This window comes from Equus caballus, chromosome 4 (genome assembly GCF_041296265.1).
Source record: "Equus caballus isolate H_3958 breed thoroughbred chromosome 4, TB-T2T, whole genome shotgun sequence".
In the NCBI taxonomy this organism is placed as follows: Eukaryota; Metazoa; Chordata; class Mammalia; order Perissodactyla; family Equidae; genus Equus; species Equus caballus.
Genome location: NC_091687.1, coordinates 113,081,492 through 113,106,777, shown reverse-complemented (window position 1 = coordinate 113,106,777; position 25,286 = coordinate 113,081,492). Strand labels below are relative to the sequence as shown.

Below are 25,286 nucleotides of genomic sequence, written 5' to 3'. Positions count from 1 at the left end.
AATCCCGGGTCAGCTCACCCCGCCATTTTGCTCCGCCCCCTTCTCCCAACATTACCCTGATACCAAAACCGGACAAGGACAACACAGAAAAGGAAAACTACAGGCTAAAATCACTGATGAACGTAAATGCAAACATCCTCAACAAAATATTAGCAAACTGAATACAACAATACATTAAAAGGATCATCCACAATCAAGTGGAATTTATTCCAGTGATGCAGGGATGGTTTAACATCTGCAAATCAATCAATGTGATATACCACATTAACACAATGAAGAATAAAAATCACATGATCATCTCAGTAGATGGAGAGAAAGCATTGACAAGACTCAACATCCATTTAAAAAAATTCTCAATAAAATGGGTATAGAAGGAAAGTACATAATGCTCAACATAATAAATACTCAACATAATAAACACTCAACATAATAAAGGCCATATAGGACAAACCCCCAACCAACATCATAATGGTGAAAAACTGAAAGCTATTCCTCTTAGAACAGGAACAAGAAAAGGGTGCCCACTCTCCCACTCTTATTCAACATAGTACTGGAAGTCCTAGCCAGAGCAATTAGGCAAGAAAAAGAGACAAAAGGTATCCAAATCAGAAAGGAAGAAGTAAAACTGTCATTATTTGTAGATGACATGACTATATATATATAGAAAACCCTAAAGAATATACCAAAAAAAGCTATTAAAAATAACTAACACAATAAAGTTGTGTGGTACAAAATGAACATATAAAAATCAGTTTTATTTCTATACATGAATAACAAACTACAGAAAGAGAAATCAAGAATACAATCCCATTTACAATTACAACAAAAGAATAAAATACCTAGGAATAAATTTAACCAAGGAGGTAAAAGACCTGTACACTGAAAACTATAAGACGTTGAAAGAAACTGAAGAAGACATAAAGAAATGGAAAGATATTCCATGCTCACAGATTGGAAGAATAACATACAACAAGAATAACATTTTAACATAGTTAAAACATTGTTTTACATATGTTTAGCATAATAAACATAGTAAAACATAGTTAAAATATCCATATTATGTAAAGCAATCTACAGATTCAATGCAATTCCAATCAGAATCCCAAGAACATTTTTCACTGAAATAGAACAAAGAATCCTAAAATTTATATGGAACAGCAAAAGACCCCAAATAAACAAAGCAATCCTGAGAAAAAAGAACAAAGCTGGAGCTATCACACTCCCTGATTTCAAAATATACTACAAAGCTATAGTAATCAAAACAGCATGGTACTGGCAGAAAAACAGACACACAGATAAATGGAAAAGAACTGAAAGCCCCAAAATAAACTCTCACATTCATGGACAGCTAATTTTGGACAAAAGAGCCAAGAACATATAATGGAGAAAGGAAAGTCTCTTCAATCAATGGTATTGGGAAAACTGGACAGCCACATGCAAAAGAATGGAAGTAGACCATTATCTTACACCATGCACAAAAATTAACTCAAAATGGATTAAAGACTTAAATGTAAGACCTGAAACCATAAAGCTAAAAGAAAACACAGGCAGTACACTCTTTGACATTGGTCTTGGCAGTATGTTTTTGAATATCATGTCTCCTCAGACAGGGGAAACAAAGGAAAAAATAAATGGGACTATATCAAACTAAAAAGCTTCTGCACAGCAAAGGAAACCATCAACAAAAGGAAAAGACAACTTAGCAATTGGGAGAAAATATTTGCAAATCATATCCAATAAGGGGTTAATATCCAAAATACATAAAGAACTCATACTACTCAACAACAAAAAAAAACAAACAACCAGATCAAAACATGGGGAGAAGTCCTGAACAGATATTTTCTAAAGAAGATATACAGATGGCCAACAGACACATGAAAAGATGTTCAACATCACTAATTATTAGGCAAATGCAAATCAAAACTACAGTGAAATATCACCTCAAACCCATCAGAATGGCTATTATTAAAAAGACAAGAAATAACAGGTGTTGGAGAGAGTGTGGAGAAAAATGAACCATTGTACACTGCTGGTGGGAGTGCAAACTGGATCAGCCACTATGGAAAACAGTATGGAGATTTCTCACAAAATTAAAAATAGAAATAACGTATGATCCAGCTATTGCACTTCTGGGTATTTATCCAAAGAACACAAAAACACTAATTTGAAAAGATACATGCACCCAATGTTCATTGCAGCATTATTCACAAAAGCCAAGACTTGGAAGCAACCTAAGTGTTTATCAGTGGGTGAATGGATAAAGAATATGTGGTATATATATATATATACACACACACACACACAATGGAATACTACTCAGCCATAAAAAGATGAAATCTTGCCATTTGTGACAACATGGATGGACCTTGAAGATTTTGTGCTAAGCAAAATAAGTCAGAGAAAGACAGTTACCATAGGACCTCACTTATATGTGCAAGATAAACAAACAAACATTCATATACACGGAGAACAGATTGGTGGTTATTAGAGAGGAAGAGGGCAGGGGAAGGGCGAAAGGGGTAAAGGGGCACATGTTTACGACGACAGATGGCAACTAGAGTTTTGGTGGTGAACACGATGTAGTCTATACAGAAGCCGAAATATAATGTTGTACACCTGAAATTTATATAATGTTATAAAAAAATGTGACCTCAGTAAAAAAAACAAAGACAAAAAACCAACTCACACAGTGGAATGGACTCTTCCCCAACAAATGCTCCAGGAACAGCTGAGGCCAAGCCTTCTTTATTCCAGGTCCATGGTTTCCCCCAGGAACAGCTGAGTATGAGAGTCTGCACAGCCTGTTGACCCCATGTGTCATTGTCTACTGCCCACCAGAAAGAACCTTGGTGACTGCCTAGCCTAGTCCCACCTTTTCACTTCTCAGATGAGTAGAGCGAGGTCCACAGGGTGAAAGAGTTTTGTGAAGTCTTACTGCGCCATAATGGCAATGCCAGGCTCTGCCCTATGTGGTTGCAGGTTTGATGATCATGTGCCAAACACACTTTCTACACAACAGCTCACAGCGATTACTCTCCCATGTGGACTTACACTTGTAAGTGGTAGGTGTTGCTTTCCTTGTGGAAGAAAGTGAGTTTCAGGGATAACAGCTCATATCTTCACATAGACATTCTCCTCTGTCTTGCTGAAAGACCATTCTGATAAGTTTCCAGGGAAGATCATTTTAGAGAATAAAAGTACATTTCTTGTATAAACATAGCATGTGGGATTCATGCTTACCAAGGGGCCCTGTGTAGTCTGAATAATGGCCCCCAAAGAATATTTATTATAATCCCTGGAACCTATAAATGTTACCTTATATAGCAAAACAGACTTTGCAGATGTGATGAAGTTTAGGATCTTGAGTTGGGGGTTATTATAGATTGTCCAGGTGGGTCGTAATGCCACATCACAAATGTCCTTGTGAGAGGGAGATTTGACAGAAACACACAGAGAAGGCAGTGTGACCACAGAGGCAGAGACTGGAGTGATGCAGCCACAGGCCAAGGACTGCAGGCAGCCACCAGAGGCTGGAGGAGGAACAAACAGGTCCCTCTACAGCCTTTAGGGGAAGCGCAGCCCTCCGACACCTCGACTTTGGCCCAGTGAGACACTGGACTTCCTGCCTCCAGAGCCGTGAGAGAATAAATTAGTGTTGTTTTAAGCCCCAAAGATTGTGGTAATTTGTTATAGCAGCCACAGGAAACTAATATCCCATCTTCCTCCAAAATTCTCACAAATGCAGAAAATTCAGCTATCGGGCAGCCCCCCCTCAAAAGTTCACACTTCACTTCTAGTGCACTGCTCTCCGTCCCTCCACTCACAGGCACCTTCCCGCTTATCATTACACGTCAAGTAAAAGCAGGATCTCCTGGCTAACAGTGCCACAGCCCTTCACACGGGAGGTAGCTGACTGAGCCGCCATTCCCATGGGGAGGCTCTCTGAGGGAGTTTCCAGTCCTCTAGGACTGCCAGACCCTCTCAGTTTGCTGTGATCCCAATAATGTCATGAAACAGCACAACTTATGTTCAGTAGTGGGTGAAAGGTTAGAATGTGAACATGAGCTGAAATATGTAAAATGTACGTGACGGAGATGTGGGGGAAACACGAGTGGAGACTGTGGGGTGGGCTCTGTTCAGTGGCTGGAGCCTTTGACTCTGTCTTCTCAGGACCCATTCCGTATTCCCCTGGACATCAACCAAGAGCTCTTGGTGAGCATCTTTTTCTGCTGGTGTAACCCAAATATACATTTCTCAGGGTTCATATCGAGCCAAAGTAATTTTCTCAAGAAGAAAGTAATTACTTGTTGGGAAACCCAGGAGCTTCCACTGTGACTCTCCTGTTACTGTTTTCTATAGGTAGCACACAGAGTCCTGTTCTGTCTACAAACCTTGGACCTGCTTGGTTTAAGGCAAATGGCAAAGCAGTTTGTCCTGTAGTTGGAAAACCTCCTTTCAGTTTGGGGCCTCACAAAACTGGCAGTTTTTAGCTTTATCCAGGAAGTGGTCAGAATGCACATCTCCAAATCCTGAAAGTTCCGATGGGGCTGTGCTAGCTCCCACATATCCACACAGCACACCATGCCATGCGCAGTGCCCTCCCACACTGGGGTCTCACCTGCCAGTCCTTGGTTGGCTGTGTGATGTCCTCTGGCCGTAGCACAAGGCGGAGTGCCGGCCGCTGAGCACAAGCCTGGCCTCCTATGCTCCTGCACTTTCACCATGGCCCTGAGGACATTCCTGTCTCTTCTCCAGGACCCTTCTGCCTTCTATGCAGGCCACACTGAGGTAAAGTCATGTGATGGGAATCACCACCTGGCATCGTTCAAAACTTGGGCAGCAGTACAGATCTCTGAGATTCCAGAGAAATTGGTATTACTTTTGAAAAAAATTGCATAATAATTTACATGCAGTGAAAAACACTGATCTTAAGTGTACGGTTTGATGAGTTTTGAAAAATGCATTCAACTACATAACCCATACTCCAATGGAGATTAGAACATTTCCGTCACCCAGAAAGTTCCCTCCTGCCCTCACTCTGGCAAGCAGCAGCCATGATTCAGATTTACACCACCACAGGGAATGCTGCCTGCTCTTGGACTTGATGACATGAAATTGCACAGGACTTACTCTTCTCTGTCTGGCTTCTTTCACTCGGTGTTGCATGTATTCGTAGTTCACTCCTCTTGTTTGTTGAGTAGTATTCCATTTTACCAATATATCAAGTTGCTCACCCATAGTATAGGTTTTGATTTAATGTTTTTTTTTTTTTTTTTTTTTTTGCGGGGAAGAGGTGTTCAGAGACTTTCTCTTTGCTTTCATACTTCGGAACCTCTCATTCCATGGTTGGGGACTCATCTGTAGTTCTGCACGTTGCCGAGGGTGACTATCCCAGCCACACATTCAGGAACCAGGAAATGGAATGGAGTGGGTTTCGGGGTCCACTTTGGCAGGCCATAGTGGCATTCTAGCTTGCAAAGGGTTAGAATTAGTTCCCAGTCACTGTCCTACAGTCCGTAAAAGTGTTAGCATTTGCCTTTCCCAGGTCCACAACTGGTGAATAGCTACAGAGCTTCAGGAGAAGGAAGGAGAGTAAAAGAACATGTGCTGGCGATATTATCTGCATCCTCTCTGAAGCCCCAAGCTCTGTGTTTTGGGTGATCATTAGGAATTGGGTGAGAGGCCATAACTTCACTGTGGAGGTCCACGTTAGATCGTTGTTTGCTAGACTTAGAATTATTTTGGTTAAATAAGCCAAGTAAGAATTTAATAGGCTGCCTGTGTAGTTTGGTCCTATAACCTCCACCTGTTAGGGCTTCCGAGGCTTTTTTAGACCTTTTCTATGGGTACGCCTGCTCCACACTTTTTGTGCCCTCTTGAGAGAGAATTCTGAAGCTTATATGTCTTCTCTTGATCCTGCAGAGCCAGGCCAGGTGCTGACAGCCTCCCTCTTGTTTTCCCTAGGATGGTGCTGCATGCTCAAGTTTATGCGGTTTCTCCCAATTGCACAGAGCTGCGCAGGATCTCTGCAAATGCTCACTAGCCATCTGCAAAGGCTCACTCCTACTGCCCTTGGGGGTGTGCAGCGACAGATGGCCATGGGGTTTGGGTGTGTGGGGGTGAAGTATGGGGCATCGAGGGTGCTCACGGGCCAGTTGGGGGTGTCCACAGGTAAGGTGACCCCAGTTGCGCTCCCAGTGGTGTTCACGAAGAGGTAGCTAGGATCCGTGTACCTTTGATACCCTTGAGAGCCCTGGCTGCTGTTCTCCTAGCTGCTCCCACCCAGAGTTCCTCAGCACCCCTCAGCACTCTGGATGGGGTGAGAAAGAAGTGGGTTTCTTTGGCAGTGCCCGACATAGCTGATGAAGCTGGATGCTCACTCACACTCACTTTCCCCCAAGTGAGACATCAGGAACTGGAAAGACTCTCTTGGCCCTGAGCTGTGCTGCCCTGGGGGAGGGGAGGCGGGTGAAGTGAAACTGTGCCACTTCCCTCTCCAGTGGGCCCAGTCTTGGATTTTTTTTCTTTGCTCTAATGTGCTGTAACTTCACTGGACCTCTGGACTTCCTCAGGGTGTGGGTGACTGTAAAAAAATCAGTGTTCTTTGGGGGGAAGACAATAGAAAACTTATTCTGCCATGTTGATGACATCCTGCCCCACTTTTAGTTATCACCAATTGATTACTGTTATCTGGATCTAGTATTTCACTAGGAGTTGCAAAATGGTGATTTTCTAAATCTATCATTCTTTTGCATCAATCGCTTGGAATTTTTCTGCAAAGAACTTTCCTTTAAAAACCATTTGGTTACCTTGAAATATTATTCATGCAGAAAAGTTATGATAAATGCTTTGATTTCTTTATCAATTTTTAGAAGAATGAGTTGGTGCCCTAGCAACTTGTAAAGATTATCAATACTTTTTAGTACCACTCTGAACATTTTTATTTATGTCTGATGAATTTTAATCCATTGCAGTCATTGTTTTTTTAATACTCAAATTTTCCCAGCTTTGGCCAGTAGGAGCCTCTTCAAGTTTGTTGCTGTGGTTCTTTTACATGACTCCGGTCTCCTTTGAAAGTTTCTGTGCCAGGAGCATCTCGATTCTGGAATTCTGTGAGATGCCCTGTGGGACATTCTGGCATGGCTTTGAAATTAGATCTGGCTTCACATTCTGGTTTAGCCTCTTACTAGCTGTGAGGATTGAGCAAGTTACATAAACTTTCTGAGACTCACTTTCCTTATCTCTAAAATCTGGGTAATAATACTCGTCTCGTATCAGAAAGGTATCAGATGTGAAACACCTCTGAAATATAGGAGGTAATAAATATTTACCCTTTCCTTACTTCAGAGGGTATTTCTTGACATCCCTCCTATGCACTGTAGTGTTTTGCTGAGTACTTAGTAGCTGTGTAACAAAACTTACCCACTGATAACTTACACATGGCGTAGTCACTAAGGTGGTGCTGGAGGAGGTATTATTAACGTTTTAAAGTAGGGAGTAAGACTGCATGGCATTCAAACTGGGATTTCCTCTCTACCCCATCCCTAAAGTTACCTGTTGGGAATTAGAGTCCAAATCAAATTCAAAGCTGTGTTCGTTTGGCTCTGCTAATAAACATAATTTGAAGGCTGATTTAGGACTTTAATCTGCCCCCCTGCCCCTGTGGTCTTAGCTCTGCTCCATTTGGTCAGAGAGATACTTCAAAGGGGACTGCAGTTTAAGTACTTAAGGCTTGTATCCTCTACAATCCTCAGGCTGAAAGACAAACTGTAAATAAGGAAGCTCTGTCATGGCAAATGAACAAATGAAGACTGGCTTTGTGGAAACTCCAGTTCTGACATCTGAATGGCAACACTCAGGTACTCTGATTAAAGGTGGCCCAAGGAGACTTGAGCTGGCACGTTTAGGACACATCAGACTGCAGATGGTTGGCTCCCAGTGTGGCCCAAAGCAGAACTGGTCAGAGAACTGAGAGGAGCCCCAGGCTGCCCGCAGCCCTGCACTGAAGGGCTTGGTTTTGGGTGGGCTGGACCTTCTCCTTCTTTGGCTTGGTGGTCCCTGTGGGTCAGGTGCATGAATGCTGGCTGCTAACTTGGGGAGAAGTGGATTATGGGGGTGGATGTCCCAGAGGTGAGGGCAGCACTCAAGGCTCCGATTTGGTCTTCTTCTAGGGCTTTGCCAGGAGACCTTCAGCCAGGATGTCTCCGTGTACCACTTGTTCATCTAGAATATTCTGGGAAAGCACCATAGGATATGAATGTGCTCCAGAAACAGATTGATTAGCCAGATTGTTGGGAGAACATGACTTTCTGCTCAGTTTAAATTTTGGTGAAGTAAGATTAATGCCTGTTGCTTCAGACCTTCCCTCGTCTACTTTCCTGACTCTAAGTAAAAGAAAGAACACTGATTTAAATATGAAGTCCCAGGAGCCACAGGCAATCCCCAGGGGGCAGCTTCGACCATTTCCAGCCTGTGTCACTCTGCTGTAACCCACATTCCAGGACAGAGCATCTGCCTGGCCTCATTCAAGCCCAAGCCTTTACCTGGTGGCACATCGTGATGGACAGGTATTCACGGGGAGAAGTCCCACAAAGACAAGCTGGAGTGCTGTTGACGTCACGGGAACAGTGCTGTGCAGACAACACCAGCTCCACATCACTCAGGATCAGAACGCTCTTACCATGTGTTCACTGGCAAAGTGCTGATGACACAACACCACAACATGCTCAGCCCAATTCTTCTGAGCTTTGGGGTCCAGGAGCAATACTGGGGGAGCGCTGGACAGAACTGTCACTCTCTGGGAGCCAGGGAGGTGTACTGCAGAGGGCAGGGGATCCACTCTGGACAAGACCTCAAGGAGTAGCAGGTAGGTTCCTGGTGACGTGCCAGTGCTGAGTGGCAGGCAGCCTTGTGGGGCACCTGTCTCTGCAGCAGTGGAGGTGGGAACGGTTCACTCCCAGCCCTACAGACGGGGCTCAGTGAACATCGGGCTGGCAGCCCACAGGCCAACTCAGGAGGCCCCTCTCCTTGGGGTATGGCCGCCTGCTTTCCCTCACGGATGGAACTAGACCATCAGATGACTCACACCCAGGTTCGCTGTTCAAATAGAGACCCGGGCTGTGTTTAAATGAAGAAAAATAGCCAACTAAAAATGGCCAATCTGGCAGTTTTGACTGCTTTAGTCAGTAATTCAAATTTCATCACAGTTGACCAGACTATTATGCCATTCAGCAAGAGCCAAACTGTATGCCTACAATGAATAATTTGAGGATATTTGTTAGCACATGTTCAGGCACCTTTGCTCACATGCTGCCTCTCTGCATGCGCTAAAACCTCACCTCAAATGCCCCTTCTTTAGAAAGCTGTTTCTGATCAAGTGGAAGCCCAGTGAGCATTTCAACCTAGCACAGTGAACATCCCAGCCTTCCACCTGGAGGAGGAGAGTGCCAGGACACATTCAGTGCTGTTGACGCAGTGAAAGCCTGGGGCATTCATGACTGAGCCTTCTCCCCCAGCTCTCATACTCACCACCCCACTGAATCCCCTGCAGCTCTGCTGTTTTGTGTTTTTTTCCTTTTGACACAGAGAACCGGAGGCCTAGTTGCCCCATTTAAAATACTTTCTGGGGCCAGCCTCGTGGCCAAGTGGTTAAGTTGGCACCCTCTGCTTTGGCAGCCCAGGGTTTTACAAGTTTGGATCCTGGGTACGGACATGGCACTGCTCATTAGGTCATGCTGAGGCGGCGTCCCACATGCCACAACTAGAGGGACCCACAACTAAAAAATATACAACTATGTACTGTGGGGATTTGGGGAGAAAAAACAGGAAAAAAAAAAAAAAGATTGGCAACAGTTGGTGGTTCAGGTGCTAACCTTAAGAAAAAAAAAAATATTTTCTGGTCCTAATTAGATGTCACAGTTATTCTCGTCAACTCTGATATAATCCAGAGCACTCACTGATACGGTCAAAACCATCAGGGTGGCCAATAGTTTGATCTCTCACCCCTCAGCAACATTCAAGGCCACAGAGCTGGTGCATGTGAGATGCTAGGATCTGAGCCCTGACCTTCTGACTTCAAGCCCCTGGGTTCTCTCTGGGAGTTCCACTCTACTCACCTCAGGCAGACAGGAGGCCCTTGAAGGAAGCCCAGCTCCAATGCTGTATTTGACCTTGAAAATCTCCTTAGAAGTCATTCCTTGACCTATGACTGCAAATATGTTTTAACTGTGAACTGTAAGATTGCACCACATACTGCCCCTGGCACGCTATGAGGGTATATCACAAATATTAGCAAGTGAGACAATAATAGATTAAATGATTTTATAAGTAGAAAAGCACAAAGCATAAATAAATGTAGGGGACACCCTTGGCCTAAAGGGCCCAGGGATTAAGCATATGTTTTGAGTGAATGCTGTACACGTAGTGGACAGATACATGTATATGTGTGCCTTGTATAGCATTTAATCATGTTCTTATACATACATGTAGGCACGTGCACCCAGCACACCAAATACATGTGCACGAGTGCATGCACACGTACACACCCACACATGCACATACATATGTGCAGTTGCACACACATGTACACACGCACACATGCACGCACGGGTGCACACACATGCACAGCTCGTGTATCACGGTCAAAGACTGGGAATTCCTGGTGTGATGATCTATCTAGCTAGCATTCCAGAAGGAGCCATGCACAGCTGTCCTCCAGGTCAGAAATCTGGGCTACCTCAGATTTAGTTCTGGAACCTAGCCCCATTCTTTCTTCCTTCCTTCCACATTCTCCATTTCTCTGCCTTTAACTTCCTGTCGTTTCAGCAGAGCTAAGGTTTTGTGGGTTGTCAAGTACAGCCCAGGACTGGTGTGCTCTGGTCAAATTCAGTGCTGAGACCAGAAGGAATGGGCAGCAGCTTCCACCCTCTTTCCTACGCCACCTGGTGAATTTTGTGCTTCTTCTCAGTGCCTTTGTTACTATAATCTTGCAATCCCTCTTGTGCCTCTCTGGTTTTCCATTTTGCCTTTCTTGGGGCAAACTTTGCTACAACTTTGCTTCGACCCTGTCAGAATTCCGGAGCTGGGGCCTTGGAGTGAAGCAGGACCTGGTTCAGGAAACCACTGTCAACAGCAGCCAGTCAAACAATGAAAGAACAAACAATCCCAGGCCCTTTCCGTGAGACCTGTTTAACAATGCCAAGGAACAGGAGACACCCACCCCAAAAGTAAACAGTCCTCCAGGATACAGGCACAGGAGGAGCCCTAAGCTCCTCCAAGTCTTTCACAATGTCCACTACAAATGCCAGTGGATTCTGCCAGTGGCAGAGGCCCAGCAGCCTCCAACTTGTGGGCACGGATAGGCTTTTTGGTTCTTGGACGGATGGCTCCCTCTCCAGTGTGAATGTAGTGACTCGCATTTAAGCAGGCATTTGGTTACGTAGACCCTCACCTACAACAGAAAAACGGAGTTAGGTATTTGGAAACAGATCCTTCCACATCACAAAGTGATGTCACTGAACAGAGTTGTATGTCCTGCCCTCTTGCTTCTGAATCACCTCTTGGGCCCTGGCATTAATGAGCTTTACCTTCCAGCCCATTTTGATCTTATTTCTCTTTTTTCCTATTGTTTCTGTCACCAAATTTACCACCAGTTGGCTCTCCGGACCTCTGAGGATAGACATGCCTGTCCAAGCCATCTGCCAATGTCTCCTCCCCGTTCGGCCTCCCACCTTCACCAAGGTGGATCTCTCATGCTCTGAGCCCACATTTGGGGTAAGCCCTGTGTGCTCACATTGTGGCTTGTGGTGTGGTGTAATCAAGCTGAGGAATGAGTGTCTTGCAGCCTTTCTCAGAGTGTGAGAATGAATCGTCTCATTGATGAATTCTACTCAAGGAGTCCCATTTGCTTTGAGGTGAGAGCAGCAGGGTGCTAACCTGGAGTCAGGCTACTAAGAATAACACAAGGAATAAAGAAACCCAAGTCTACTGAAAAGCCCCTTCACCACCCTTTTCCCCTACCCGTTGTGGGATCTGGAGGTTACAAACAGCCAATTGTCCATGCAGCAGGAGGAAGAAAAGTCACTGTGGGGCGATGACTGCTGCTGCTCTCTCAGGGAAAGGGACAGACAGAGCATGCTGAGCAGGTGGGGAGAGGGAGGGACCCTGCAGGGAGGGCAGTGGCCGTCTGGGGATGCAGGGCATCAGCAAAGGGGGAACTGTGGGGCAGTCAGACCCAATATTCAATTCCAACTGGAGATGGGCTGTGCTGAGTCCCAACTCCCTCGCCATCACCCTTAACCCCAAAGTGTGCACAGGTAGCCTTGTCGGGAGTGGTGAGGGGCACACACAGGCTGGCTGACGAGGGCCAGGCAGCGAGAACCCAGAGGGATGGGCAGGAGCGGGAATGAGAGCTGACCTTGGGTGAGTGGGATCCACAGGGGTCAGTGGAGGCTCAGGCCACTGCCAACGCTGAAGCAGGCGGGGGACTGGGGTCCCTGGCAGGGCCACAAGAGATGACGACGAAGACAATGATGGAGGAGATTGGCCTGGGGTGAGATGTGGGGGGCACACACACACCACACTCGCATAATACGACCATACTCTACATCCTCACCCCCCACACCCATTCACAGCGCGCACGCACACCCCACCTCTCTCTGACACACTCACACACAGAGCCCCCTCTGATGCCTTCTGCCCCCGGGGACCCTCACAGCCCCGCCTTTAGGAAGTAGCAGTCTCCCCGGGAAGTACACAGGGTTCTCAGGGGCCCCTCTGGGCCCGGCCACAGGGAGGAGGGAAGGACCCAGGCGGACCCCACCTCCGGGCCTCGTCCCCGCTATGGAGCCCTGACCCGCCAACCGAGCGCAGAGCGCAGGAGGGGCTTCCACAGCTCCAGGTTAGCCTCCCGCAGGCCCCTTCTGTCCAGGCTGAGGACCCCGCACGGCTGTTCCTCCGTCCCCTTCCAGGGGCCGCGACACCGCCCGCGCTTCAGGAGAGCTTCCACCGGGTCTGCACCTGCGGGGACACAAATGGTCATTCACATTCAAACGCAGCAAAGCTCAGTGAGAGCCGGAACTGGCTCCTGGGCCGCGCCGTCCACGCCTCAAGTGCCGCCAGGCCCGCGTGGTCGTGACGCCGCGTGTCACAGCGCGGTGGCACCTGCCCAGCCGAGGAGAGAGGGTTCGCGCCGTTCCGTCCCAGGCCCCGGACGTCTGCAAGCGGGGCAGTGCGACTCCCGAGAAAGCCGGGGCAGAGGGGCCCGAAGAGGAAGACCGGCTGGGACTACAGAGGCGCGACGCCCGTCCGACTCGGAGGCAGCGCGGGGCCAGGCGCGGGGACGTCGGGGGGCGTGGCCGGCGGGCGAACGCACGTCGTGGGGCGTGCCCGGCGCATCGGGGGCGTGGCCGGGGGCGTGTCGGGGGCGGGGCCGGCGGCGCTGTCCGGTGCTGAAGCTTCGGCGGCGCCAGGCGCGCAGGGAGGAGCCGCCGCCATGGACTGAGCGCCGCCTGCCCGCCAGCCAGCGGACATGGGGCCGCCGCTCGCGCTCCTGCTGTTGCTGCTTCTACTGCCGCGCGGCCCGCCCGCCGCCCCCGCGACCCGCGCCCGGCCACTCCCGGGGCTTCTGGGTGAGTGGGGGGGGGGTCAGAGGTCGGGAGGGGAGGGGGCGCCTGAGTGAGGGGGCGGGGGAAAGGGGGTACCTGAGTGAATGAGGCGGTTGGAGGCAGGGGGCGCCTGAGTCAGTGAGGGTATGGGAGAGGGACGCCTCAGTGAGTGAGGAGATAGGGGGAGGGGCGTCTGTGTGAGTGAGGGGAAGGGGGAGGGACGCCTGAGTGAATAATGGGGGAGGGGCGCTTGAGCGAGTGAAGGGGCGGGGGAGGGGTGCCTGAGTGAATGAGGGGCGCGGGAGGGGCGCCTGAGTGAATGTGGGTGTTGGAGGCAGGGGGCGTCTGTGTGAGTGAGCACAAGGGGGAGGGACTCCTGAGTGAGTAATGGGGGAAGGGCGCGTGAGTGAGTGAAGGGGGAGGGTCGCCTGAGGGAGTGAGGGGCGCAGGAGGGGCGCCTGAGTGAATGTGGGTGTGAGTGAGCGCAAGGGGGAGGGACGCCTGAGTGAGTAATGGGGGAGGGGCGCGTGAGTGAATGAAAGGGGGAGGGTCGCCTGAGGGAGTGAGGGGGCTGGGGGAGGGTCGCCTGAGGGAGTGAGGGGGCGGGGGGGGGGGAGGGTCGCCTGAGGGAGTGAGGGGGCCGGGGGGGGGGAGGGTCGCCTGAGGGAGTGAGGGGGCGGGGGGGGGAGGGTCGCCTGAGGGAGTGAGGGGGCTGGGGGAGGGTCGCCTGAGGGAGTGAGGGGGCGGGGGAGGGTCGCCTGAGGGAGTGAGGGGGCTGGGGGAGGGTCGCCTGAGGGAGTGAGGGGCGCGGGGCAGGGGTGGGGGGGCTCCCTAGAGCTGAGAGGGGCTTGGCCCAGGCCCCTCCCGGTGCTCGCGCGCGATGCTGAGCGGGACTCGCGCCTGCCTCAGCGTCCTCCGCCAGCGGCCGGCGTCCCCTGGTCCCCTCCCCTGGTCTCCTCCCGCGAGGCCCCTGCCCGGGCGCTCCGCGCTCGCAGACGCGCGGCCTCAGCCCCTCCCGCCTCGGCGTGGGGTTGGGCGCCGCCAGCGCCCTTGGCGACCGGCTGGGGTGCGGTGCGCCCGCCGCGTGTTCGAGCCGCGTGCGCCGCGGGCGGGCGGTGCCGGAGGGCCGCGCCGGGAGGCCGCCCACTTGGACAGGACCCTCCCGCGCGGCCTGGGGCGACCGAGAGGGGACGCGCGGCCGGGGGTCTTCTCTCTCACCCAGCCCTCCGCGCCGCGCCGATCCTGCCCTGCCTCAGCCTCCCACCTGCGTCTTCAACGCGTGGACCCTCTACCGCCATCCTTGTAATCAGACATTTTCCTTCTGACAGAAGTGGAAGGAAGAGGGAAGGGGAAGTGTTCCTGACGGGCTGAGCCCGGAGTTAGCTCTCTTCGGACACGGCCTTTTAAATTTTAACCCAGGAAGTGGCTGTCCCCCGTACCTCCCTCCTTTCTAATCTCGTTTGTTAAGGAGATTTACCGTAAAGCTCAGGTTTGAGCTTCAAGGCCAAGATTATCAAACGTAATGGATTAGAATAATAGGTGTTAAAAGAGTGAGTGCGAATTTAGGTGCATGGTGGTGGAGCGAGGACTCAGCTCAGCCACCCTGACCCCGCTCCCATCCCGGGCTTGCCCTTCTCATCTCCAGTGGGCTTCACCTTCCCGTCCCAGACAGGAACTGCAGGGAGAGGTGTGTGAACAGTCTCCCCAGATTCCTGGCTAAGCAATTTCTCCCTTGCTTTCCTTGTTTCCTCGCACTCTCCCTGGCCTGGTGGGCAGTGTGGCACAGCGTGGCAGTTAGAGCCAGAGCTGGTGCTTGGAAGGGACATCCTTGCTTCCTGGGGTGGAGTTCAGGGGTAGAGTGGTGATTCCTGTACCCCACATCCTGGAGTGCTGTTGTCAGACTTACTGGGTGTCCTGAGGGCCACTCCACACACACATCATCCTTGTTAGGTGAGCCCTGCTTGGGGAGGCTTGGGGCCTCGCTTGTTCTGGCTTGACCTTCAGGACCTTGCTCCAAACCAGCTATGAAGGCTGAGCTGTGCACCAGTACTGTTACTGGACTGTGTTCCTTCTTTCCTGCGGCTTGAACAGGTGTGGTACCTCGTGTGTGAGCTGTTTGCTCAGCTGGCCAGAAACCACCCTCCACGTACACATAGGTCATGGAGAACCAGAGTGAGCTGATCTCAGCCACTCTGTGTTCCAGAGAAGGTGGCTTCTATGAGATGAGCAGGAGGTTGGTTCTTGACTACTCTCTTTGCATTATAATTGCCGATTTATAGCATTTTGCTGAAATCACAGAGAAAGGAAGAAGGGGGAGGTGGCTGATGCAGGGAGCTAAGGAAAACTCAAAAGATGGGAAGTATATGAAGAGAAGAAAATCACGAGACTGTCTTGAACAAAGCTGCCTGATGCAGCAATGGTATTTTAGCTAGAAGCACAATTGAATCATATCCTTGAAAAGAGATGCCTTATTCCTCTTCCGTTCAGGGTGTGCCCCAAGGGAGCCTCCTGGTCACAGTCTGTGTGTGGGACAACATTGGGGGCCCAGACATCATAAGAACTGTTTCAAGGACTTCAGGTGATAGGTTTAACCTGCTACATTCCCTGTTTGATTGGAAATTGCTTGGTGCTATATCCAGATAGTGAGAGGTGTGGTCTTCCCATTTTGAGACCCAACCTGGGATAGCGTGTAGCCTTGTTTACCTTTATAAGCTTTCTACATCCTTGTCCATGTAGCCTTCCTATCCCTGCAACATCTTCACCCAGAGTGCTGCTGCCATATCCTCAGAATTCTTGTAAGCAGTCTCTAGAAAGTATAGGGGGAGCCGTGGTCACCCATGAGGGACATATGCTGCCATTTTTCTCTTTCCTTAGCCATCTGCATCTTGTTTGATAATGGTCACACCAACTACATTGTTCCAGATAATGAGGCACAATGGAAGATGCACCCAGAGACCTTAAATCTGGCCTCAACCATGTCACTTGTAATCTATTTATTTAGCTATCAATACAACCTCAGGTTGAGGCCTACAGAACACACATGGTTCCTGGAGATTTGAGTATTTGCTCTTCGCTTACATTATAAGTTGTAGGTTAAAAAGAGGGGTCAGTTGTTACTAAGACCTAAGACCAGTTCTTTCTGAACAGGGTGCCTTGCTTTGAGCCAGGGGACTCGTTACATTTGGATAGTAAAAGAGCTTTTGATGAAACCTTAGATCAACAAAACTCCCATATCTGAGTTATTCTCATTGCTCTGAGACACGCTCCATGACACCATCTTATTTTCACAATAGCCATTAGCAGCATCCCGATGGCGGTGGATGTCCCACCTCTCCCTTTCTTCAAGGGCGTGCTTTCCCCTGATCGCTTGAGCTTCCTGCCCTTGCACCACGCGTTTTGCCTGTGTCTTTTCTGTGCAAAGGCTCCCTTATGGCACTTAGTGTGCCATTGTCTGTGATATTATTGTCAGAGGTGAATGGGGCAGGAATATGGCACCCCTTTTCGATGATATGATTCAACTTTTTTCTTGTAGCCAAAATACTATTACTGTGTCAGGCAGCATTGTCCCTGACAGTTTCACAATTCTCTTTGTATACTTCCATCTTTGAGTTTTTCTTTGCTCCTTCCTTCTGCCTTTTTCTGTGATTTCAGTACATCCTTTTGTTTGGTGTTCAGCACTTTTCTCTAATTCTGACTTGAATGTAAGCCCTTTGAATTTAAGCCATTCTTCGGTTACAGGGAGGCCAGTTTGTACACCTCAGGCAGCCCCATGTTTATAAGGGCCATCATATCAAAGATCTTCCTCCTTTTGCTGAGGAAATATGAATTTCATTTGCCAAAGGATAGAGTCAACCTTTCATGCAAATTTTGCTTGGAGAATGCAAAGTCAAACCTAACCAACATACCTAGCTTTGAAGACAAGCGTTTGTTTTCCTCCTTTGTTTTTGCCGCCCTCTTCCCTTTTGCCCACACATATTTTTCGTTCATAGTAAGCCCCCATGCAGAGCTGGGAAGGAAAGAGCGGCCAGGAGCAGGAGTAGGCTTTGTGGACTAGATGCTATGATTGTTAATTGTGAAACCAAAGCCCCCTTCCTGCCATAAAAGCACAAATCCATCTTTGCTTCTTGGAGTCCGGAGCCTTTGATTCTGTTGGTTGTATGGTAATGACAGCCTTCCCCTCCCCCAGAGCCGGAGCCCTGCTGCCTTCTCTGCTGTGAGCACTTCTCTGCCTGTTGTCTCTTCTCTCTCCTGTTCTGGCTCCTTCAGCCTCAGGTGCTGATGTCCCCATGCAGAAGGATTGGGATGCATAGAAAACCCAGGGCTTCTGGGAAAAGGAGGTGCCAGACAATGCGGTCACCCACGAGACCAGATGCATTGGGTGGAATTGTGACGTGGCTGTCCCCTGTGTCCAGAGATGGCAGTTAAATGTGTCAGACTTGGAAGGAATGTGCGGGGAGTAAAAGAAGTTTTCAAATGACTTTCTTTCTATGCTAAGCTTAGCTGTGCATCTCAGCTCTTTTTGTGCCTGGGTACCAATATCATCATCAGTGGTGCCCACCGAGCAGGTACAGGGCATGTGCTAAATTTGTAGTAGTCTGCCTTCTACTTTCCTCCATGGTGATGTTGGGCCCACGGCAGCATGCAAGCCAGGGATTTCTGTGTGCCATGAAATGTGCAGACTTGTTGGATCCCTGGCTTCCATGAAGAATGGTGATAGCAGTGCAGTGAATCTGCAGCTCAGGCTGAAATATGTGACTCAAAGCTCTTCACCCCAGGACATATGTTTTGATGAACTCTGTAGCTATCATTGATTCTTTTACATGATGATAATTTCTGCATTCTGGGTTTATTTTGTTACGTTTTTTACATGCAGTATTACCTAATTTGTGAATACTGTTATTCACCCACTTTTCTTTGGATTTTTCAAAGTTAGGAATAGGGGGTGGGGAAGAGTAGTAAAGTATGAAGGAGAGGTGGGGTCAGCTGGGCTATCATTATATACGGTTTTATTAAGAAAAGTTTCCATTACTGTGACCTCTTGGGACCTTACCTTAGAATTTCAAAATTCCTTATGAAAAACTATTTATAACTAAATGTGGAAAAAACTAAAAATAACCCTCTTGCTTTGGGTGGAAGATATTTAAGACATGCCTGGGTATATGCAAATATTGCTAGTTTAAGGATTCCTTGTGTATAGAGAGGTGAAAAAGAGCTTAAGAAATGGGCAGAAAGGGTTTTCATCCAGATGTATCCTGAGGTAGATGGGGCCCAGAGAGGCTCAGTTAACTAATAACCTATCTTATCTCTTCTGACAAAGATGTTTCGTTTCCCAAGAAAGCCAACAGCTGAATTCATGGCAGATAACCCTCTGCTCCACATAAAAGCACCTGGCAGCTATTTTCACATTAGTCTAAATTGACCTTCATAAGTGTAGACCCAGCTGGACTTATTTTTTAATCTTGGTTGATAGGAAGCCAGAAACCCAAGAAGCAGAACACAGTCAATGCACTTTTTCTGCTGCCTGGAAACAGAGTTTGTTGAAGGAAGACGGAATTTTTTTCTCTTAAATTGTGCTGTCTCTAACTACTCTACCCAACCACTATTTCAATATCTAGGGCAGGAAGTGAAGAGAGGTGTGGTTCTAGAAACACTTGTTCACATATTAAGTAACTTTTTGTTTGTTAGTTGGTTTCTGCACTTATAAGTAGGTGACTCCATTATTCTAAGAAACTAGACTTTGGACTAGAGGTGCTGATGTTCGAAACATCAGGTTGCTCTGTCTTTAAAATGGTCTCTGGGGACTGGCCACATGGCCTCGTGGTTAAATTCAGCGTGCTCTGCTTTGGTGGGCTAGGTTCGGTTCCTGGGTGTGGACCTATAGCACTTGTTGGCAGCCATGCTGTGGCAGTGATGCACATACAAAATAGATGGAAGAATGGCCTGGATGTTAGCTTAGGGCGAATCTTCCTCAAGCAAAAAGAGGAAGATTGGTAACAGATGTTAACTCAGCGCCAATTTTCCTCACCAAAAAACCCCCGAAAAACCCCGAAAACCCAAAGGCCTCTGTGTATATGATGTGAAAAAAATAAGCAAGCCCTTTAGGGTTTTGTGATGATCACTCAGTGTTAACTCTCCTGTATGGAGGTAGATAAGAGGGCATTTTACTTATTTTGTTTTTATATATTCCCTCCAGTAGTATTGACTTGATTCAGAAAGGCAGGGACAGTCCCTCTCAGCACCAGTGACTAGTGATGGTTTCCATTAGGGTGGTTCAAGCCATGGCAGGAGGGAGGGAATGGATGAGCTAATAGTTATGAAACAGTTCAGGGTGCTTTCTCTTTTTAATTTGATTAAAAATGATCATACAGTGAAATTGACTTTTTATTTTGGTATACCATTCTATGTATAGATTTTAAGGACAGGTTATAGAACAGTTTCATCACCCCGTCACTGCCTGGTGCTCTCCCTTTGTAGTGACAGCCTGCCTCTCCCTTTGTAGCAACCCCTGGAGCTCTCCACGTCTGGTTACTTGTACTCCCCAGAATAACCTTGACAGGTGAGCATTTCTATCTCCATTTTACAGATTGGAAGGCAGGCTTGGAGTGGCTAAGCAGCATATTACAGGATACCCAGTGCTGGGATTGGGTCCTAGGTCTGTGCCCTTCAGAGTCTCCTTTTGTTTCCAGTGGGTGATGCCAGGATGGGGCAGGGATAGTTCTGTAGGATGCAGGTCCTAGCAGAAGGATTCTGTGTGTTGTTAGAACATACTTCCCCAACTCTACAAGAACAGGGATGTCTGCCTCTTACTGTTGTAGGGACAGAGGTGGTTTTCATTTGTCAAATTGTCTTTCTCTAAGGAGCTTCAGAACCTCTAGGCTTGTTAGGCCTGTTCCAAGAGAATTTGAAAATGCCCTTTGGCCCTGGAGGGGCCAAATTTTGATTTTTTCAAATCAAACTTTGATTTTCTGAGTTGGGTTTTGTTTTGGGTGTCAGGTTCAATTACAGATGGTCTTGGACTTATGATGGTTTGACTTAACAATGTTTCGACTTTGCAATGGTGTGAAAGCAATACTCACTGAAACTGTACTTTGAATTTTGAAGTTTGATCTTTTCCTGGGCTAGTGATATGCATGCGGTCAGATGCTCTCTTGTGATGCTGGTAAGGGGCAGCGAGCCACAGCTCCCAGTCAGCCACACAATCATGAGGGTAAACAACTGATACACTTAGAACCATTCTGCACCCATACAACCATTCTGTTTTTCACTTTCAGTACAGTATTCAATAAGTTACATGAGATGTTCAGCACTTTATTATAAAATAGGCTTTGTGTTAGGTGGTTTTGCCCAACCGTAGGCTAATGTAAGTGTTCTGAGCACATTAAGGTGGGCTAGGCTATGATGTTTGGTAGGTTAGGTGTATTTTAAACATTTTCAACTTTCGATATTTTCAACTTACGATGGGTTTATTGGGACATAACCCCATTGTAATTCGAGAAAGATCTGTACTTGGTTTGCCTATCTGAGGGAATTTTGATGTTTGGAAATGGATGACTGGTTTTTGGACTCTTTTAGTCTTCCCATGATGGCAGGAATGCAAGTGCCACCATAGAATTCACTGCTTGATGTGTCCATAAACACTCTGTTCGGAATGCTTCTATCAGATTTTTAAAATGTCATAATTCAAACAGCAAAGAAGCTAGCTCTCATTTCATACTTGTTTCAACAAAAAGCCCACTTCAGAGTAAAGGATAAAAGAGAGATTACTCTCATAAGAAAATTTTAAGGGTAGGTTCCATCTAAGCTTACTATTTATAGTGGCAAATAGGCAAAGAGATGGCTCGTTTCAGTCACTCAGTGTTCTTTTCTGAGGTGTGCTGGTAGATGAAAGAACTAAACTTTCCCTCATGTGACGTGGGCATTCTGTGTCACTGTGTGGTTCTAAAAGCCCAGTTTGGTTTCTGATGTAATGTCCTACATGCAATACAAAGCAAGTGTTTGGAAATGGTTTGTTTGGTGGAAGAAATTTTCAGAAGAAAGGCTGACTTGGTTTCCAAAGGGAAAAGGACTTTATATTAATGGTGCAAGTTAATTCTGACTCCAACAGTGAAATGTGGTCAACTTGTAAATGGATGGAGCAGCCAATAAAATTGGCCATGGGAGGCTGATACTTTTTTCATTTGAGGCTGTGGCTTTAATCCAGCTCAAAGCAGTAATTAACCTGTGGTACAGCTTGAAGCCAATTCAGTGATGGGTATCTTCTCTGAAATAGCCAGTACTTGAATGGCATCAGAGGAAGCATACCAGTGAAAGCACAGTTTCTCAGTAGTGGGCAGGGAATGGGAATCTGGGTCCATGAGTCACTGTCCACTAGCCTTGCCACCTCAAGTCTTCTGTCCTGCAAAGGTACATCTGCTTTTGCCAAAAAATGTTTCAGAACTTATTGAATCTGTTTCTCTGCTTTTGCCTCAAAATAGGCCAACTTTAAGATCATCAGACTTCCATCTGATTTAAGTGTCGTATGAGTGGAACACAGATGTGATTAAAAGCCCCTGTGGGAGTATGAGGATCAGCTCCAAGGGACGGGGGCCCATGCTTGTGACTGAGCCTTCTGGCAGCCTCATTCCTGCTTCCCCCAGGGTGTTCCAGTCTTTGATCCCATGAAATAGTCAATATAGAATGAAAAGAGGATTCTAGCAGAGCCAAAAACTTCAGATGATTTCCGCAAATATGGTGGGAAATGAATGGATGTGGCTCCAGAACACAAATTAAATGACAGAAGATATCCTTTCAGCGCAGCATGTTGACTGGTTGAGAGGTTGCCTTATCTTTCCAATCTGGTCATCTTTAGTTTGCACTTAAACTCATATTAGAAGCCAAGAGAAATGAAAGGACTTCACCTATAATCTCTCTTAATTTATACCACAAGCAAATTACCAAATTCTTTGTGTTTTTGAGATGGCCCCTGGACTCAGACTTTCTGATTTGGGGCTCTGGGTGCCTCATGGTGTGTGGGCCTGATGGGACTAAGTCCCCCTCTACAGGGAGGGGGCCCTGACTCTCCAGGCCCCACCTGGTTCATGTCCAGCGGTCACTACAATCTGTCCCTTCCTGCTTGTTCATGCGGCTCTGTGGGCCACTCTCTCTCCTCTCCCAAAGTGAGCTTGGTGACTCTGTGCCCAGTTGCCTGCCTTCTGAACTGCAGTTTTAAGGGGTGATTCTTGTCACACAATGTTTGCCTGGCCTGTGGGAATGGACGGTGAGAGAAAGGCAGCCGGTGGTTCAGGTCTGTTAAGAGTCCTGTGTGCTCTTTGACTTGCTTCGGCTGTGTCAGATTCCTAAGGGGAGATGAGCTGTTGGGCTCTGGATTGAGGCCCGGATTCCTGTTGTTTGCTCCCCATGGTTCACCCATTTCTTCCCAACATCCTTCCTCTCAGAGAAAGATGGATAAGGGTAAGTGCTTCCTTGGTCTTCTCCTGGTTTTCCTAAGGTTCCTTGGGTTCTGCAGACCCCTGGACTATCTGTGAGGTGGTGGGGAGGGTTAGGAGCTGAGCCATGTGTGACTTCCACCTTGCCTCAACTCTGTTTCTGTCTTGACTACCAGCTTTTTTGTCAGTGTATCAGGGTTGGTGCTCTCCTTGTTCTGTTGCTGTTGGTGAACATGTGTGGTATATGGCTCATGTACTCAGTATATTAGTCTCCAGAGAAAAACTGGCAGAGACGTCTGGGGGGAGAGGTAGGCAGAGGTGCCAGTGGGATGTTGTGGCAGGCAGGGGAGGTGGGGGTCCCCACGTGAAGCCCTCATGCTGCGAGGTGCACGCTCTGGGGCCTGCCCAGCAAGGACTCCATGTTCTCAGCCCCTAATATCTATTTCACACCTGTGGCCCGGAATATGCTTTAAAAAAAGGCTTTGTGGTAGAGTTGATTTGGAATAGAAACTGTAATGTCAGAAGCAAAACTGTGCAGAGACTTTGATATTTTGCAGAACCAGATGTGGGCTGAAATTCTTCTTCTGGCAGGGTCCCTGTGCAGGGTGGCCCAGCACGCAGGCTACGCTCAGCCTGCTGGCTGCTGTGGGTGGTCACCGAGCACACTGGGCCTTGGGTCTCCTGTTTTCTTTTGTCTTGTTTGGGGCAAGAAGCAAGCACTTCAAGAGGAGTCATCAAGTGTGAATCTTGAAGACATAGAGAATGCTCTTTTATGTGAGTTTTTCATTGCTGGGAGATTAGGCAGAAGGAAACATTTTGACCACTTGAATAAAAAGAAACCTTTTTCTTGTTGTTGTAGCTATTTTAATTCTTTTGGTTCCTCATTTTTTCTAAAAAAATTTTTATTTCGGTAACATTGGTTTATAATGTTATATAACTTTCAGGTGTACATTGTTATATAATTCTATTTATGTCTAGATTCCATGATGTTCACCATCCAAAGACTAATTACAATCCATTACCACACGCATGTGCTGAATCACCCCTTTCACTCTCCTTCCTCCCTCTTTCACCTCTCGTAGCCACCACTCCAATCTTTGTTTCTGTGTGTGTGTTTGTCGTTTTTATCTTCTACTTATGAGTGAGATCATACGGTATTTGACTTTCTCCATCTGACTTTTTTCACTTAGCATAATACCCTCAAGGTCCTCCATGTTGTCACAAATGGCCGGATTTCATCATTTCTTATGGCTGAGTAGTATTCCACTGTGTATATATACCACCTTAGTTTAATCCCCTAAGAAGTAGAACCTAGTTGTCAAATTCATTTTAGTGCAATATTAGTATATTCATTAAGAAGTCTATTAGTGATGTTAAGAAGTGATATATCTGGTCAATACTGTTGAAGAATATATAGCATTTGTTTAATGATTAAATGTTTTTTTGGGAACTTGAAAGAACATCAGATATCCAAGGATAATTTAAAGTCAAGTACTATGGAAAGAAGAATGTTGCAGACTGTTACAGGCAATCTTACATAAAATAATATGTCTCACAAAGATTGTAGATTAAATGAGTGCAAACTCCAAAATCAAAGGCTCCTTTTGAAAGATTCTACCTGGGTATGGGTATATTGTTACCATGTTCCAAATGTTATAATAGTTCCTCCAGAATAGCAAAAGATGCTGTTTTGCTGTGTAAAAATAAATGAATAAAGGAGGAAGAATACACCCTGTGAAGAAGGGGTAGAGGGTTGTTTTAACTCACAGCCTGGAGGAGAAGAGAGCGATCAATTCCTTTATGTAATCCAGTGGTTCTCAACTGGGGTATCAGTTGTCTGGGGACATTTTTGGTTGTCCCAACTGGGATGGAAGGTGTGCTACTGGGACCTAGAGAGTGGAGCATTCCTGATGCTGCTGAACGTTCTGCAGTGCACAGGACACCCCCACCACAGAGAATCATCCACAAAGAATCAGCCAGAACCTCAGCCAGGCCAAGACTGAGATGCCTGGTGTAGGTGGAAAGCCTTGGGAGGAAGCTGCTAGCCATGTGCTTATGTGTAGGAGAGGACGAGATTGACTGAAATTGTGGCAGAACAAACTGTAATAGAAAGCAATCTTGGCCTCTAAGCCCTCCTCCAATTCTGGCTGGAGTGACCCCTGCAGACAAGATCTGATCCTACCCACTGTTCTACTTGAAGCTTCCCCAAACCTCATGGACGAGGCACAGTCCCCCTTTCGCCTTACCACATGCACAT

At 47.4% G+C, this 25,286-nt stretch overlaps 1 protein-coding gene and 1 long non-coding RNA gene across 8 annotated transcripts in view; one reads left to right on the top strand and one right to left on the bottom strand.

Moving 5' to 3' along the window:
• Positions 1-10,306: 10,306 nt before the first annotated feature.
• On the bottom strand, positions 10,307-14,960 carry LOC138923934 (uncharacterized). 4 transcript variants are annotated; one of them, XR_011438309.1, is made up of 5 exons: positions 13,162-13,407; positions 12,821-13,017; positions 12,416-12,545; positions 11,792-11,948; positions 10,307-11,449 (listed from the first exon to the last, which is right to left on the bottom strand). It is a non-coding gene; the product is annotated as an uncharacterized lncRNA (long non-coding RNA). The 4 variants fall into 4 exon arrangements; XR_011438308.1 differs by having other exon boundaries at positions 11,792-11,945; XR_011438311.1 differs by lacking the exon at positions 11,792-11,948.
• Positions 13,438-25,286, top strand: part of PTPRN2 (protein tyrosine phosphatase receptor type N2) — a 931,942-nt gene continuing 920,093 nt past the window's right edge. For 2 of the 4 annotated variants that reach the window (XM_070266125.1, XM_070266126.1), the window contains exon 1: positions 13,490-13,628. In XM_070266125.1, coding sequence (XP_070122226.1) covers positions 13,529-13,628 — 100 coding nt within the window. In that variant the 5' untranslated portion in view covers positions 13,490-13,528. Of the gene's footprint in view, positions 13,629-25,286 lie in introns of all 4 variants that reach the window. The other 2 variants (XM_070266124.1, XM_023640190.2) reach the window with 2 other exon arrangements.